Source organism: Chaetura pelagica, unplaced genomic scaffold (genome assembly GCF_000747805.2).
Source record: "Chaetura pelagica isolate M959 unplaced genomic scaffold, ChaPel_1.0 scaffold159, whole genome shotgun sequence".
NCBI lineage: Eukaryota > Metazoa > Chordata > Aves > Apodiformes > Apodidae > Chaetura > Chaetura pelagica.
Window position 1 is genome coordinate 4366343 of NW_009954555.1, and position 15492 is coordinate 4381834.

Sequence of the window (15492 nt, forward strand, 5' to 3'; positions counted from 1 at the left end):
CCCTATGAAACACTGTACTTACGAATTTTTCTTTTGAAAGTAGATGGAATATATTTTGTAGGAATTGCCAGCTGTGTTAAGTTGCATTGTAAGTAGCTTGAAGAATTTTTTTTAAAGCTGTGCAGTTGAAACTTTTTATTGGGAAATCTTACATACTGTGTTACTGCAGATAGCTTTAAAATAATATCTAAGTTATTTTGTTCTTTCACATTTCTTTTTCAACTAAAAGGATATTATAGCACCTGTAAAAACACTGTAGAATACTTTTCCTGGAAATGTTTAAGGAGATGTGTCAGACTTGTCTCACTGTTTAAAATATGCTTGTTAACTTTAAATATTACATTATGAACTTGAAGTGTTTCCCGAACAGAATACGTATTTTGGGTAACTTTTAATGGCAAGATAAAAATGAGGCCAAATAATGTCACTCTCAGGACTTGTAACATCTTTAATATTGCTCATCTAGAGCACTGAACATCCTGTATGTGCTCACATGTGAGGGTAATATGGTGAGATCAGTGTGGTAGTTTCAGCAGAGGAAGCTGCTGCTTGAGCAGCCTGTCTCTCTCACCTGAGCTTGAGCAGCAGGCAGCCAAGGAACTGTAACAAGATTATGATCATGTGAGGAAAAAGAGACAGGGCTGGAGGAAAGGGAGAGGCAGCGGTGAAAGCACATCCTGCAGGAGCTGTCACTAACACTGCCTGACAAAAATAATAGATCAGCAGGGATTTGAGCTGTGCGTTGATATTTAGAAAAGCAAGGTTGTTGTAAGGCACAACTTGCTTACCATGATGTGTCTGGTGTTGCTGTGCTGCCATGCTGCTGCTTTACACCTTTCTCATTTCTTTCTTAGAATCAATCTACCGCCGTGGAGCCAGAAGATGGAGGAAGCTGTACCGAGTGAATGGGCATTTGTTTCAAGCCAAACGTTTTAACAGAGTGAGTACTGTTGTAGAAAATGTTGGGTTTTGGTAATGTTCTGTGGTAATTGTTTTCTCAGTCTGTGCTTTTTTCTGTATGTGAGTGTTGAAAAGAAATGAAAAGCAAGATGCTTATTTATGTGACTTCTCAGTCTGTGCAGTGTTATTCAGGTCATGGAATCAGAAAAACTTGGAAGTGTTTGAATCTGGGGTGGAGTTAATAATATATGATTAATGGAAATGATTTATTTTTAAAGTGTCTAGAAAAGCAGGGTTTGTGACTGTTTGAAGTGATGCCTACTTAAAGCAGCTTTTCTGCTCTCCATTCCTTGTGTGATTTTGTTTGCTTGTTAGCATAATCTTTTACCTTCAGTGCTTGTGTCATTGGTACAGATTAGAGCCCTTGATGTCAGCTTTATCTGTTTTGAATGTGAAGTATTGCATAATCTAATTAAGAAAAAAAATATCTGGTTTGTTGACCTAATGCACAGCTGCATTAAGTAGCTGACTTAATCCGTGTAAGTGAATGTAGCTTTAAGGCTGAGGCTCCTCCTTCACTTATCCCATTATGCCAAGTATTGCAGCACAAATACAAACATACACCTTGGGGGATTCCATACAAAGCTGAGTACAGGGAGGTGAGTTGACTTTTTGATTCAGCAGTAACATTTTTTAAAATTAAATTAACTTTTTTTAATACTCCCAACCCAAAACTGCATTGAAAAGAGGAAAAAAACCCTTAAAACTCAGTATCTTATCACTGGACTTGTGAAATACAGAATATAGCTGAATTAAAACATTGTACAATGTGGCGTACCAACTCATTTTTTAATTTATAGTATGAAACATACACTTCTTGTGCTTATTTGCTGCATAAAAAATTCCTTTGAAACACTGCGAATGCCTACCTGCCACATTAATAATCTATAATGCTAGATAATGATGGTTTAATTGAAATTAGGCAAATAGTGAATATACACATAATTACTTTGAAACCTCATTAGCATGCCCGTTTGTCAACAATCCTAAGCAAGACTACTTTGTTAAAACTGTGTCCAAAAGAAATTGCATAAAGCCAGAACACAAACAATATCCAACTGAAGTTAGTAATAAAGTTTACATGAACTGTATTAACAATAAGTTCATACATGTATTACTGAACTTGATACCAAATTTTAATGTTGGCTGGATGTTTAAGACCTTGTGAACTAATTCCTTTTTCAATATAACCTTATAATACTTGTCAATTTGGGAGCTGACCCTGTGTCCTTTTTTTTTCTTGCTTCCCTGCTTCTGACTGAAGTAAACAAGATAATTTTCTTCTTTGTCATTTTCAGGGCCTGAGACATTTTATTTAGTCTTAATATTACTGTTGCCAAGCCTTCACAAGGATACTGAAGGAAGTCTGTTGGACCAGCAATTTTGAAACAAGTGTCTATAGATGTCTAAGGCTTCCTCTGTTACTAGGCTGTGTGTTTTTTGGGTTTGCAGTCTAGGTTTCTCCTGAACAAGGAGGACAAACTGTACAAATGAATGGGATGTAGTTAAATTTTATTTTCTACCACAATTAAAGTATAAGAGGGTCAGTACAGAAATAGTTTGGGTTTTTTTGATGATCCTTTCTTTGATTGTTTTTCTTATGTATATAATTTTTTTAATTCTAATACTGCTAGTAAGAATTTTTAGTAGCTTAAGGCTTTTGGGCAGGACCCTGTGTGATTCATTAGTCTGAGGATCTGAATAACCACACTCTCACTTGGTTTGCTGGGTGGAACAGACTTTCACTGTTCTGTGGCTTTGGGACAGTTGCAGAGTTCTGTCCAAGCCTGAAATGGGGGGTGAGTGCAAGGCTTCATGTGCAGCTTGCAGTGTGACAGGCAGTCTCAGCCTCCTACAGTGATTGCTGGAGGAATTTTGCAGGTAGGGAATAATGATTAACTCTTCTCCTGGCACCCATGCAGTGTGTAGGGTGTCAGCTGCAGCTCGGTAACCGTTTGGCATGTAGGAGTCTTGGGTTCCTCCTTGGCACTTTGAGTAAAGTGGATGAAATGACCACAGCGTACACACACTGGAAAAACTATTTGAAGAGCCCTGCCCTGTTCAAGTCAGCAGTAGCATGTCTGGTTTCTTAATTTGCCCTCATTTGGGTGTAATTTCTTCAGATGCCATTTTCTTGCATGTATAAAAAAGGCCGTATATTTGTGATAGGAAATTGTGCAACCAAGAGAGGTTTTGCATCAGGCTTGATGGGTGAGAGTTTGAATTATGCGAATTTTCTACTGATACCTCCCACTGTTAAAGCATATGTAGAACATTCTTTATACTTCAACCTGTCTTCTGCAACATTTTGTACCAGTGTTCTGAAAAGCAGTCAGTTTGGATGCTTTTTATGTGTAATTGTGTAGTACAAATTCCTGCCAGTTTTGTTTGGTTAACCTGTGTCAGAACCTGAAATTTGAAAAGTACTTATTGTCTGAGTGTTTTGCTACCATTAGGCTGTAATGTGTTCCATATGCTTCAGGCACTTGTTTTCTTAACATTCATTTTAAAAGTACTGCATTTAGCTGAATTATCAAGTGTAGCCTTCTGCTGCTCAGGAAACCCTGGATGTTCTCAAATTATTATTGAATATCTATTAGGACATGACTAAGGTGGGTTCTTGAAGGGTGGATTCTTGCTTCTAGATAACTGCTCACCTGCAGGAAGGACCTGATAACTGAATTGATGATGTGCTTTCTGGCTTCTAGAGAGCGTATTGTGGCCAGTGCAGTGAAAGGATATGGGGTCTCGGAAGGCAAGGCTACAAGTGTATCAACTGCAAGTTGTTGGTCCATAAACGTTGTCATATACTGGTTCCACTGACCTGCAAAAGGCATATGGTAAGTTTGTGTTGTGTGTGAAGTTGTTTCCTTGTCCTGTGCTGCTGTTGGTAGCTGTGCCTCCCAAGTCATTAAGTGCTGCGCCTGATTGTAGATTTGTCGCGCTTGGTGGTGGTTGGTTTGCAGCTTTTGAGCTGTCTGTGGAGGACAAGCTTTTGGATTGCGAGTGGAAGAGACTGAAGTGAGGAGAGAAAACTTATGGTTTAAGTGTGAGGAAGCTTGAGTTTGACTTCTCCAGTACAAGCATTGTGTTTTACTTGTGTGTAGCACTGCTGCTTGCAAAAGGGCCTGTTGCCTTCATGTTCTTGCCATCAGTTTTTCCAGTACTGTTCTCATCCTCTCCATTCCCTTCATATATTCCAGTGTCAACTCTAGTGTAGTTCTTAGGCTTTAAACATTAATCTGCATCCCTGACTTTTAGCCCTTTGCCATACTCATCACAGGCATTACCACTATCTCACTGGTTGTTGCATCATGTTGTCTCCAGCTCAAAACTTCAGCCAGTATTGTTCTGTTTTGGTGTTGCATACGACGTGCTTTAATGTTACTGGATTCTTTGCCAATTGATATATGCACAGACCTACTGGAATAGTCTTACATGTTTCATTCTGAGTTGTGAATGAGACTAAGATCCAAATGCATTATAGAACTATTTGGTATTGTGATCTTAACCAATTTATGCAGTATCCTTTTACAGTAACAATTCCTGTTTTTAAAAGAGGAAAGGAATATACCAGAGTTCTAAATTTAGCGTGTAACGTAGTGCTGGAGTGTTTACTTTGTTGCAGTTCCATGTGAAACAGACTCAGAAGTTTTAAATAGAATTAAAGGTTGAACTTTGCAATAAAATATCTTACTCTTACATTTATAAGACAGCTAAACATCTGTTGTAGTTGCAGAAACCAGTTAAAGTTCATAGGCTGTTGGTCAGCTGGTTTTATAATTCATTGCAAAATGTCAATATTTGGAAATACTTTCTACAAAATCCAGTTTTCATTCTGGAAGATAACCATGAAAGGCTCTCATTGTGTTGCTATATGGCAAGACATACTCATTTAGAAGAGACTGCATAAACCAACCTTTTTTTCCTATGTAACTTACGTATTTTGCAAGGATTCGGTCATGCCTTCCCAGGAACCTCAGTTAGATGATAAAAATGATGAAGTTGATCTCCCTTCAGAAGAAACTGATGGAAGTGAGTACTTTCTTAAGTTGGAATTCATGTGTTTCCCCTTTTGGAGGCCCTGTTTTCTTTTTTTTTGAGTGTATTTTGGATTAGCTCTAGTTTAGTCCTGTGAACTAAATGCTCCTGAGGGACTCAGTTATGGTAAATGTACTTCATCTCAGCTGGTTCTGTTTCATCCTAGATTCGTATGCTCTAAAACCATTCCAGAATGTGAAGTTAAGCATGGAATAACTGGCAACAAGAGATTTACTTTTTAAAACAAACAAAAAAGCACTGCTCTTCAGATACAAACTATGATGCTAATAGAAACGTGCCCTCAGATTTCAGGTTCTCCTTAATTTTGTGTGATTTAGAGTTGTCTTTCTAAATTCATGTATGTGATGGTTTAACCCATCTTGCTTTAAGGATCCATTTATCACACCTATTCTCCAAGATGACTCTGGGCTTTGCCAGATACTGTTAGGAGCTCAAAGGTTCATTGATGAAATTTCTTACTGTATCAGGGTTGGTTGTTTCTGCAGTGCCCTTGGGATCTGCTGTCAGGAGGACAAAGTGAAGTGGAAAAATTTGATCAACTGTCCTGTAGTATTTAAAGCAAATTGCTGACCCTGAGCTACTCAATCAGCTTTCTATTTGTCAATTTAAAAAATTATTTCTAATGAGAGCCTTAATGACCACATTACTTGTTTGATTTCTTTCCCAGTTCCCTACATTTCTTCAAACCGGAAACATGACAACATTAAGGATGACTCTGAGGTATGTTTTTAAAGTACTTTTGCAATCCACGTTTACACACATTTTCAATAGTAAAGCTTTGTATGTGTAGCTGATTATTTGTCCTGTTTTTTCTGCTATCTTTTAGAAAAAGAGGCCTGAGTTTTCTAAGAGTTGATTTTTTTAAGCGCTTTTGTTGGATTTTTCAGACTTCGGTGTTCAGCTCTTGTTATCCCAATCATGATGTGAGGAAGACTTTTTTTTTTTTCCTCCATTCATGTTGGAACAACAGTGGTTTAACAGAGGGTTTGATTTTATTGGTCCTTGCAAGAAATGGTGGCTTTATTGTTTTGTCTCCTCTTTCTAATGGATGTGCACCCTTTGTCAACCTCAGGCTACATCTGCAGGCTATCATTGTGAAAGCTGGTTCAGCACATTAACTGTCCAGCTCTCTTAGACATTTCATATAAATACCACCTAATAATTTACAGACAGCTCCAGTGGAAACAGAAGTAGAGTAACATACACTTAAACTCTGTTTTTCATCTCTTTTGTAGATGGTCTGACACAATCTCTGCATACCAAGAATGTTATTCCCTTAAAGCAGTTTAAAAATCCCAATATGCTTTCATTCTAAAGGGGTTCTTTTAGAAATGCTTCTGGCATATTTGATAAATAGGATGCACTCTGCAGAACCTTTGCAGTTATTTGAGATCCCACTTTAAGCAAGCCTGCACCTATTTTTTTTCCTCTACCCCCACTACAATGCTTGTCACTACTATTATTTTACACTTGAGTAGTTCCTGCTCCTGGGTAAGTGGCTGCCTCATTTTCAGTCACATGTCTTGAGATTTTATCTCAAATTCAGATATGAAAGGTATAAATTAAGCACATCAGAGAATTTTAATTGATATCTAGAGTTGCTGCCTTCTGCTATCATTAGTGCTCAGGTACTGTCTGTGTTTTTGAGTTTTGATAGGTGCTGTTTGCTCAGCTGCCCTCAATTTTGCTACTGTGATCTTTTTTCCACCTTGCTTTTGAGCTTGACTAAAATAATTGAAGGTGTCCTGCAGAGTGGAAGTGGTGTTCTGGGAGCTTTGTTGACTAGAATCTTTAAGCTCAGAGCAATCTCTTTTAATAGCAGTCAATCCTAGATCAAGATTCTTTATATAAATACTTTCCCTAGTTCAGCAGAATGCTGATCTGGCTACAAGTGCAGTAGTATGAGGTCAGACAAAAATAGTCCACAGAAGGTATGTCAAAGCATTGTTGTACACTGGTAAAACATGGAATGTCAAAGTACATGCTGCATTTCTCTAGTTCAACTGCTTGATCTTCAGTCTTACATGTTCACCTGTAATTCCAGCAAACACTCAAAATTTCTCTTTTTAAATAATGAATTTTAAAGTAATGTTTGCCATAGTGGAGTATTTCCTGCCAGTTCTCACATCTGAGAAATTGGTATCTGCTTCTCTATGTGCCCAGGCACCTGTTCATTAAAACTGTAGTGAATTTGATACAGGCAGCTCTTGCTTAAACTGAAACCAAGACAGGTATATTCATGAGCAAATTGTTTCCTTATCTGCCTTCTTTTTACATAGCCTTTATTATGGTGTACTATATAAGAATTGCTTTTAGTTGCAAAGGGTAATTCTACATAGCCTGCACTTCAGAAATTGGAATCAAACCTCTTTTCTCCAGGCATCACCTTCTGTTTGTCAGCGGGGAATATCTAGATGTTGCACTAGATGAACTACTACCTTGACAGATAGAGTAACTTTTAGAGAGAACAAAATCAGTATCAACCATTTCTGAACAAATGCAGATCTGGGTGCCAGTGGCAATGGCAAGAATCCTGTCCAGTGGTTCAAGACCTCTTTGTTTTAATAGTTACTTGTCTTGAAACTGTCTTCTGTCTCTAGCATCTGTTTCTTTTTATGCAGGATATCAAACCAGTCATTGATGGAATGGATGGAATTAAGATTTCTCAGGGGCTTGGACTACAGGACTTTGATTTAATCAGAGTTATTGGACGTGGAAGTTATGCCAAAGTTCTTTTAGTTCGATTAAAAAAGAATGATCAAATCTATGCTATGAAAGTGGTGAAAAAAGAATTGGTCCATGATGATGAGGTAAAGTCTGTGTTATTTGCATTCCATTACATCTTGTAAGAACTCAGGATGCTTTAACAAAAAAACATGAAGAAAGCAGCTAAGGTTTTACACGTCTGTAATAGAAGTTTTACTGACACATGAACTCGTTTGCCATCAGCTGTCTGCATGAAGCACCAGGATGAAGTCTGAGAGCAGTTCCCTTCTTTTAATAATTAAATGATTATTAATAGTCTTAGTAGGATGCACATGGAAAATATTACAGCTTGGATGTGCTGATCTGTAAGTGATGAGATAAATAGGGTAAATTTGGGTATTTTATTTTGAAAGAAAACAAAGATGTTTTCCAAGACTGAATGTAGCTGCAAAGTCTTGTCAGTATTTTAGAACATGAGCTGAAACTGTTCTTACGGTCACGATTATAGAGCTGGTGTGAATGTGACACAGTACTTGGGAGTATTTTTTCCATGGGTGTAAAGAAATCATGGTTTAACTGGCTTGTAAAAAAAGTTGTCTGCCACAGAAGCCAGTGCTGCATTTCTCAATTATTTTAAAAATCCTTTTGAGGTTTTTTTACTGCAGGTTCTCAAATGCCTTATTTTAGGGGGGGAAAAAGGCAAAAAAACCCCACCCAACCCTCCTTTTTCCTATCATGTTCACACTTCTTGAAAAGTATAGATTTTGTATTTATTCTGTTTTTTTTTTTGTAAATGTAATGAGCCAATCAGCAAACAAGGAGGGCAGCTTATATCCACCCACAAGGCCTCCAGCCTGGAACCTGCTGTGTTAAGGGAAGGACCAGGGAATGGGGCAGCTGGAATGCATGTGGTCACACCTGGCAGAGCCATCCCAGATGTCACCAGGCTGCCAGCTTTATGGGAATGCTGCTGTGTGACATGCTTAGCAGGAGTGGCAGGGTGTGTGATGGGGCACATAAAATAGGACACCATTAAATATTCAGAGTAAAGAGGTACAGCATCAGCCTTGTGGGTGGAATCCCAGACTAATAAAATAAGAGATGGAGAATCAGTCTCACCTCATGGGGAATTTCTTACCTAACTGTTCTTACAAGAGAAAGTGAATTTCTCAAACGATGTAACTTTAAAGCTGCTGCTCATGTATTTTATGCTGTTAGGAAGACTGGATTGCTTGAAAGTAGCATGTTGGGGAAAAAAGAACAACACATTGGTTTAAATACTGGTTATATTGGTAGTTTCAATCAGCTTCTCTGGCTGCCATTTTTTATTCCAGAAGTTAGGGAAGCAAAGTTGTAAAGTTAGTCTAAAATAAATTGGCTTGAAACATCATTTGATGTTTCTCTTTATGACAAAAGATTGGACTTGTGTGGTTTATTTATTGCTTCCCTTAAGTTTTTTTTCCAAGAAGGTAGAAGTTAAAGAATAGTATTGTTTAATGAGCTACTTGTTCCTCAGAGTCAGAAGTAGATGAGAAAAATCTTCCTTTGAATAGTGGCTCCTGCAGATAATTACATAAAAGGTTGAGCTAATTGGTTTTGCTTTTCTGTAAGATAGGTTGGATGATGAAATTCTGGGAGTTGATAGGAAATTCACTGAATTTTGTGAATGCATGAGATATTACAAGTAATGGAAGTGTTACTTAGTGAGCGTTTTGTGGAGAAAGAAAAATAATTACACAGCAAGTACCAGGTAGTGCTTTCCAGGAAGTGGTTTATATTGGAGGGAAGTTAAGATTCTTTTCAGAATTACATTGAAGCAAATCAAATACCTGGGCTTCTGATATTAAATATTTCTAAGCTTAATCTTGTTAACCGCAGTGCACTAGTGCAACACTAATGTACTTGTGCAACAAGTGCAGTAATGAAGGACTTAAGACTCCTAAAGAGAAGCTCATTCAGTAAAAGCAAAGAACTGAACATGTTTATTAGTTTATTCAAAATTTGGCTCAGGTTTGGATCCAAGTTTAGCTTTCCAAGGTGTTACATCTTCAGGACTGTCTGAACACAAAACCTAAAAGATTTATTTAATTTGATGATGACATTTCTTGACTTCATTTCAGACTTCAGTTCCACTGTCCTTGACAGGAGGGCCTGTTTTCTCAGTATCTGTCTTGGTTGTCTCGAGATTGGTTGGGAAGCTAGAAGTATCTCTTGGAAGTTGAGGCCCTTTAGAACAAATATATTCCTAGTTTGTTGGCAGGGTGCTGAAGTGTTTGCAGGTTGGAACATGATCGGTGTGTTGCATGAAGAGTGACTATCTACTGCTAAAAGCAGTTGCTGCAAGGGTTAAATTTTGCATGGTTATACAAGAAATTGTTACTAGGGGTCTGAATTCTGCAGTACTGTGCCAGTATCCTTCAAACTGTGATAGGGTTTTAATATATGGTATTGCACTGGGTGTTCAGGACATCTTCCTGTATCACAGGTAGTCTGTGCTAGTTCTAAGAACTATTTTCATTGGACAAACTAATCAGGTTTTGATGTTTTCACTGAATTAATTTTGAGTTTCAGATGAGAAAATGAAGTTCAGAGACTCACCTTGGCTGTATTACTGGCAGCCTCAGGATCACTTATCTAAGACAATTTATTTCTATGAAGCAGTATGAGCAGTGTTATGCATCTGCAATATTTGATACATTTTAAAATATTTTACATTTTGAGCAGACCTTTCTAAATGGTTAAGAAACTTCTGAATAGATAATTGAATTAAAATGTTTTATAACTTCCTCCAGATTTTAGGGGGTTTTGTCTTTCTGAGGAACATTTGTAACAATGACAGCATATGTAAGGGAGCCTAGATGTTCACAGTTTCTTTTCTGGGAATACCCACAGTGGTTATCCAGCAGCAGTTCTGATTGTTCAATTACTCTATTTCAGGATATTGATTGGGTACAGACAGAGAAACATGTGTTTGAACAGGCATCCAGTAACCCATTCCTAGTTGGTTTACACTCATGCTTTCAAACAACAAGTCGGTAAGAAAGATCTGAAATTATTTTGTTTTGAAAATCTTGATCATTGTACTAACTGCTTCTCATAAAGCCAACGGAGCCACTGCCATCACACAGCATTTCTGGGGAGGAAGCATCAGAATTGTTAGGGATACAGCTTAGCCAGTGTGGTGTGGAGGAAATGGCTGGGTTTTCCAGGTCCTTTTAAATAATTTAAGTGAAAATAAGTAATTACTTTAAAAAGATGCTAACTCTAGCTGTTGATGTTGTTTGAGATAATAGCAATGCTTGTTGTATTATTATAATAAAATATGTGCATTGGACTTGCCCAGAATTCCCAGGTAAGTGTTTGCCAAGGATGGCAACAATCTGGAACCTCCATAATGCAAAGCTGTTGGTGTTTGAGTCAATCCTTCTAGAAAGAGCAAAGACCAACAGTATTCACACAGTCCTGTGCTTGAACATGGGCTGGCACAAGCAACTTGACAGGTTCTGAACATGCTAAAGCATTGGAAGCTTCTAAATAGGATGGGGCAGTTGGGTTGGAAGCAGAAAACATCAGGAGTGCTGTAATCAAATACTTGTGGCATTATCCATTTTATTGATTGTTTATTTTATTTTGGTGTTTATAGTCTTGTGGGGAGAACACTGAAAGACTTGCAAGATGGGTTGGGTCCAATTACAATTTTTCATGTTTTACCTTCCAAGTTTTCAACACTGTTTCAAATGAAGAATTCTTTCCAAAGGAAAAACAAACAAACAAAAACAACAAACAAACCACAACTTCTTTAGTTGTTACCAGTTAAATGGTCTGAGAGACTAGAACATGTGTTTTCCCAGTGAGATGTTTTCCAGTGTATGAATATATGGAAAGGAGTTTGCAACACATGGAAAAATAGGTGTACAAAGAAACGGTGCCTCCTGGAGCAGCCACAGCCTTCCTCAGAAACCCTCACTCAGCATCTTTCTGTCCCATGGGTCTCTCTGAGCTTGGCAGCATGGCCAGGATCATATTTTCCCAAGGTTGAGACCCTTCCTCCAAACTAATAATTAATGAAGTCTTTTTATATGGTTGATTCCACTTATTCCTTTCTCCTACTGAATTTTTGTCTTGTTTTGAGAAGACTATTCCAAAAACTTATTCTACAGAAGAACTAAGAAGCCCGAATGCTGCAGCTTTCCTGTGCCCAGAGCTCCCCTGCAGGAAATGTGCCTTGTAGAGAGGAGCAATGGGTCCATTATCATGTTCTACATGTAAAGGGCTTGGCAAGGTCAGGGAAGGGGGGATTTCATTAGTTGTCCTGCTAGCTCACCAAATTGAGTTTTCATCTCTCAGAAGTAATGGACATATGTAAACTGACTTCCTCCTCAAATTCTTAGTCTCAGTCTGTCTATGCAAATGGAAAGGTTTTTTTCTGCTGGGAATGGCTGTGATTAAGTGTATCAGGAGGAGTTCAGTGATGAACATAGGGTTTAAGAGAAATAATCTTGTATAGTAATATGCTAGGTCATACAACTTCAGGTGGATAAAAATTGTGTCATTTGCTATTCAGATAAAACTTGTTTTTTGAAGTTAAATTTGAGTTAATCCCTCTGAGTAATTCTGATGTCATCTTGCTTTCAATAGATCTGTTTGTGCATTTCAGGCTCTGAACCAGCAAGCTTCATATTTAGATGTTTAATTCATGTAACACATACTACAAAAGATACTGATCTCTCTATTATGGCCAAATACTCAATTATTGTTAATTATCAAGTAATTTTTAAAAGATGGTGGCCTTTTAGTGGCAAAAGTATATCAAAAATAGAAATGAGAAGTTTCAGATTTTGTTTATGCAGAAACCTCAATGACTTAGGTTTATATAAACTACCAAGCTGCTCGTGTTTGATCCTGCAGCTTTGCTGTTAAAAAGAACAATATTTAATCAAGCAGAGTAATAATTATTACATCAGGGGCATTTGTCAGATTACTGATTCATTGACCTTTAATATGAAAGGTTTGAACTTAAATGATGCATCTTTTATTATTCTTAAAACCTTAATTTTAAATAATCAGCTTTGTTTCAGGCAGGCTTTTTTCCCCAGTCAATCAGACTATGCTCTTCCAAGCAGTGCACTCACTGAGCAAATCCCATACTGTGGAGTCTTGCTCCGTAGAAGTCACAAGAATCAACCTTGTTGAATAAGTGATAGTCGTGTAACTATGATGTCTTTTTGCAGTGACAATTTCACCTATTTATGACAAACTTTCATTTTTGCCATGTGTCACCTTCTAGCAGACTTCTGTGGTTTTGCTATTATTAACTTCTAAAAAAGTCTATCTTTATATGTTGGGGTTTTTTAACATCTGACTGAGCACCTCATTCTATCAGGCAAATGCTAAAATGCTGTTGTCTTTTCTACTGTTAAAACAGTTGTGCAGGTTTCACACCAAATAGTACCCTGTTGTTTGCAGCTGCCTCTCCTTTACATTTAGCCTGTCATTGAGCTCAAGGGTGGGATCCTGCAGAAGATGAATCAGATCAGTGCTCTCTCTTTTCTCTTAAATAGTTCCTGTAACTATAAGAAATCTAGAAGTGCAGTTCAAGCGTGGAAGTGAAACTGACTCAAATTGGATGAGAATAGTTTTTCTTGGGAGTTTCCTTGGAATCCATTAATTGTGTTATATACTTTCAGATTGTTTCTTGTCATAGAGTATGTAAATGGGGGAGATCTCATGTTCCATATGCAACGACAAAGAAAACTTCCTGAAGAACATGCAAGGTACTTTTCTGACAGTTATAGTGAAGTTTTTGTGTTGCAGCTGTTTCATTGTTTGTGAAATGCTTTCCAAAATTTATTCCATAAAATAATATCGATGTCCAAGAAAGAACAAAAGGTTGATTCTTTAGTTGAGTGACCTTTCTTTTGGGTGTGCTGTTGATAGAGAGAAGCTGACTGTAGAGGGATGTTTTAAGAGCAGATTATTTTAATTGCACTACCTTTTGCACAATCTTAATGCTAATATGAATTTTCTCCTTTTTAATCTCAGGTTTTATGCTGCTGAAATTTGTATTGCTCTAAACTTCCTACATGAAAGAGGCATCATCTACAGGGACTTAAAACTAGACAATGTTCTTTTAGATGCAGAGGGTCATATCAAATTAACTGACTATGGCATGTGCAAGGTAAAGAGTTTTCTTACCTTACTTGTGTCACTTTGTCTTTCATTAGCAATTTCTTTTGTTACACTTCAGTCAAGTACTGCATCCAGTGATACTAAGAGAAAGCTGATATAATTTATCCCTTATCTTAAGGCTGATGTTACTGGGTTTGGTTGTGGACAGCAACTTGACTCTGAAAAAGGGATTTTTTTCTCAACACCTATTTAAAAAAAGGACTCCCAAATAGATTTTGATCTGAATTTTTAAAAAAATGTTATCTGTAAATAGTAGCCAAAATGTTATTACAAATGTGTTTTCATCAATTAATTTGCTGAAGATAAGTTGTAAAGCCATAAGCCAGCTTAGAGCACTACAGCTGTTTCCTCTAATGTTGCCTTTTTTGAAAGGAAGGTCTTTAGACTTCATAACTAACTTGGCTTTATAAGTCTTAAGGGAAATTCCTGGCAAAGGAGGTCAGCTTTTAATTTATGAAATTATTTATGCATGTAGGAAGGTTTGGGCCCTGGTGACACTACAAGCACTTTCTGTGGGACACCAAATTACATTGCACCAGAGATCCTAAGAGGAGAAGAATATGGTAAGCTGTGATTAAATAGTTTCTTGCTATAATGAATCACAAATCAAAATTCTTCCTGTAGGTTGTTTCAAATACAATTAATTTTTTATTTCCATGTTTGTGTGCCATCATATCTTGTGAAAATGGAATGCATATTATACATGACACCTGTTTTCTGAAATAAGTTGGTTTTCTCCTAGCAGTCACTGATCTCAGCTTCTTTGAAATCACACTTTCCCTGGAAAATAACTATTAATGATACTGTGGCAAAACCTCTCCTTGAAGAACTTGACATCCCAGCCAGTCTTGTGCTCCAGACCAGTTTACAGAGTGCTGCAACAAAAAGTTATTGTTTGTGCAGAAGTCAAAAGTATAATAGTCTTTTTAGCCAGTGTTATTTGTGAAGTGATTTGATCAATAGTTGAATCTATCAGTTATAAGATACTATAATGTTCAGCTTCTTGTAAAACAAAAAATCAGAACATTCTCAGCTTCACTGCAGTGCATTTTCATTGAATCACTGCTGCCTGGCAGATGCTTGCAGACTCTTAATTCAGAAGGCTCTTGTCCAGTGATAGTGTATGTCCTGGTGTCTGTGGCTTCATGCAAGTGGAGGATTTCAGTACGTTGTAGAACCAGGCCATTCATCTTCATTTCTGAGAGATTACACCTAAATTCAAGGTGGCTGAAAATCTGCTTTGCAAACATTGACAGGGTTCAGTGTGGACTGGTGGGCTCTCGGGGTGCTGATGTTTGAAATGATGGCAGGAAGGTCTCCATTTGATATTATTACTGACAATCCAGACATGAACACTGAAGATTATCTTTTCCAAGGTATTGTAATTTTGACTATTTTTTTTCCCTGGGGGAGAAGCAATGAAAATTAGCGGTTTCATTGGGACAGTTGGTTTTCTGTTTTCCATTGTTCAGTTCTTCATCCCATGATTTTTTGTTGAATTTGGATAAAATGGTTTGGAATTAGAAAGTCTTTAGACAATAGACTATTTTTTAAAAATCTCCACAGCTCAGCAGG

General features: G+C 37.4%; 1 protein-coding gene across 2 annotated transcripts in view; it reads left to right on the forward strand.

Moving 5' to 3' along the window:
* Positions 1-15492, forward strand: part of PRKCZ (protein kinase C, zeta) — a 45308-nt gene that overhangs the window by 20320 nt on the left and 9496 nt on the right. Inside the window, exons 5-14 of one of the 2 annotated variants that reach the window (XM_010005195.1) lie at positions 855-940; positions 3669-3800; positions 4914-4995; positions 5690-5742; positions 7644-7832; positions 10666-10763; positions 13416-13502; positions 13771-13906; positions 14393-14480; positions 15174-15293. In XM_010005195.1, coding sequence (XP_010003497.1) covers positions 855-940; positions 3669-3800; positions 4914-4995; positions 5690-5742; positions 7644-7832; positions 10666-10763; positions 13416-13502; positions 13771-13906; positions 14393-14480; positions 15174-15293 — 1071 coding nt within the window. The remainder of the gene's footprint in view (positions 1-854; positions 941-3668; positions 3801-4913; positions 4996-5689; positions 5743-7643; positions 7833-10665; positions 10764-13415; positions 13503-13770; positions 13907-14392; positions 14481-15173; positions 15294-15492) is intronic. The other variant, XM_010005196.1, reaches the window with a different exon arrangement.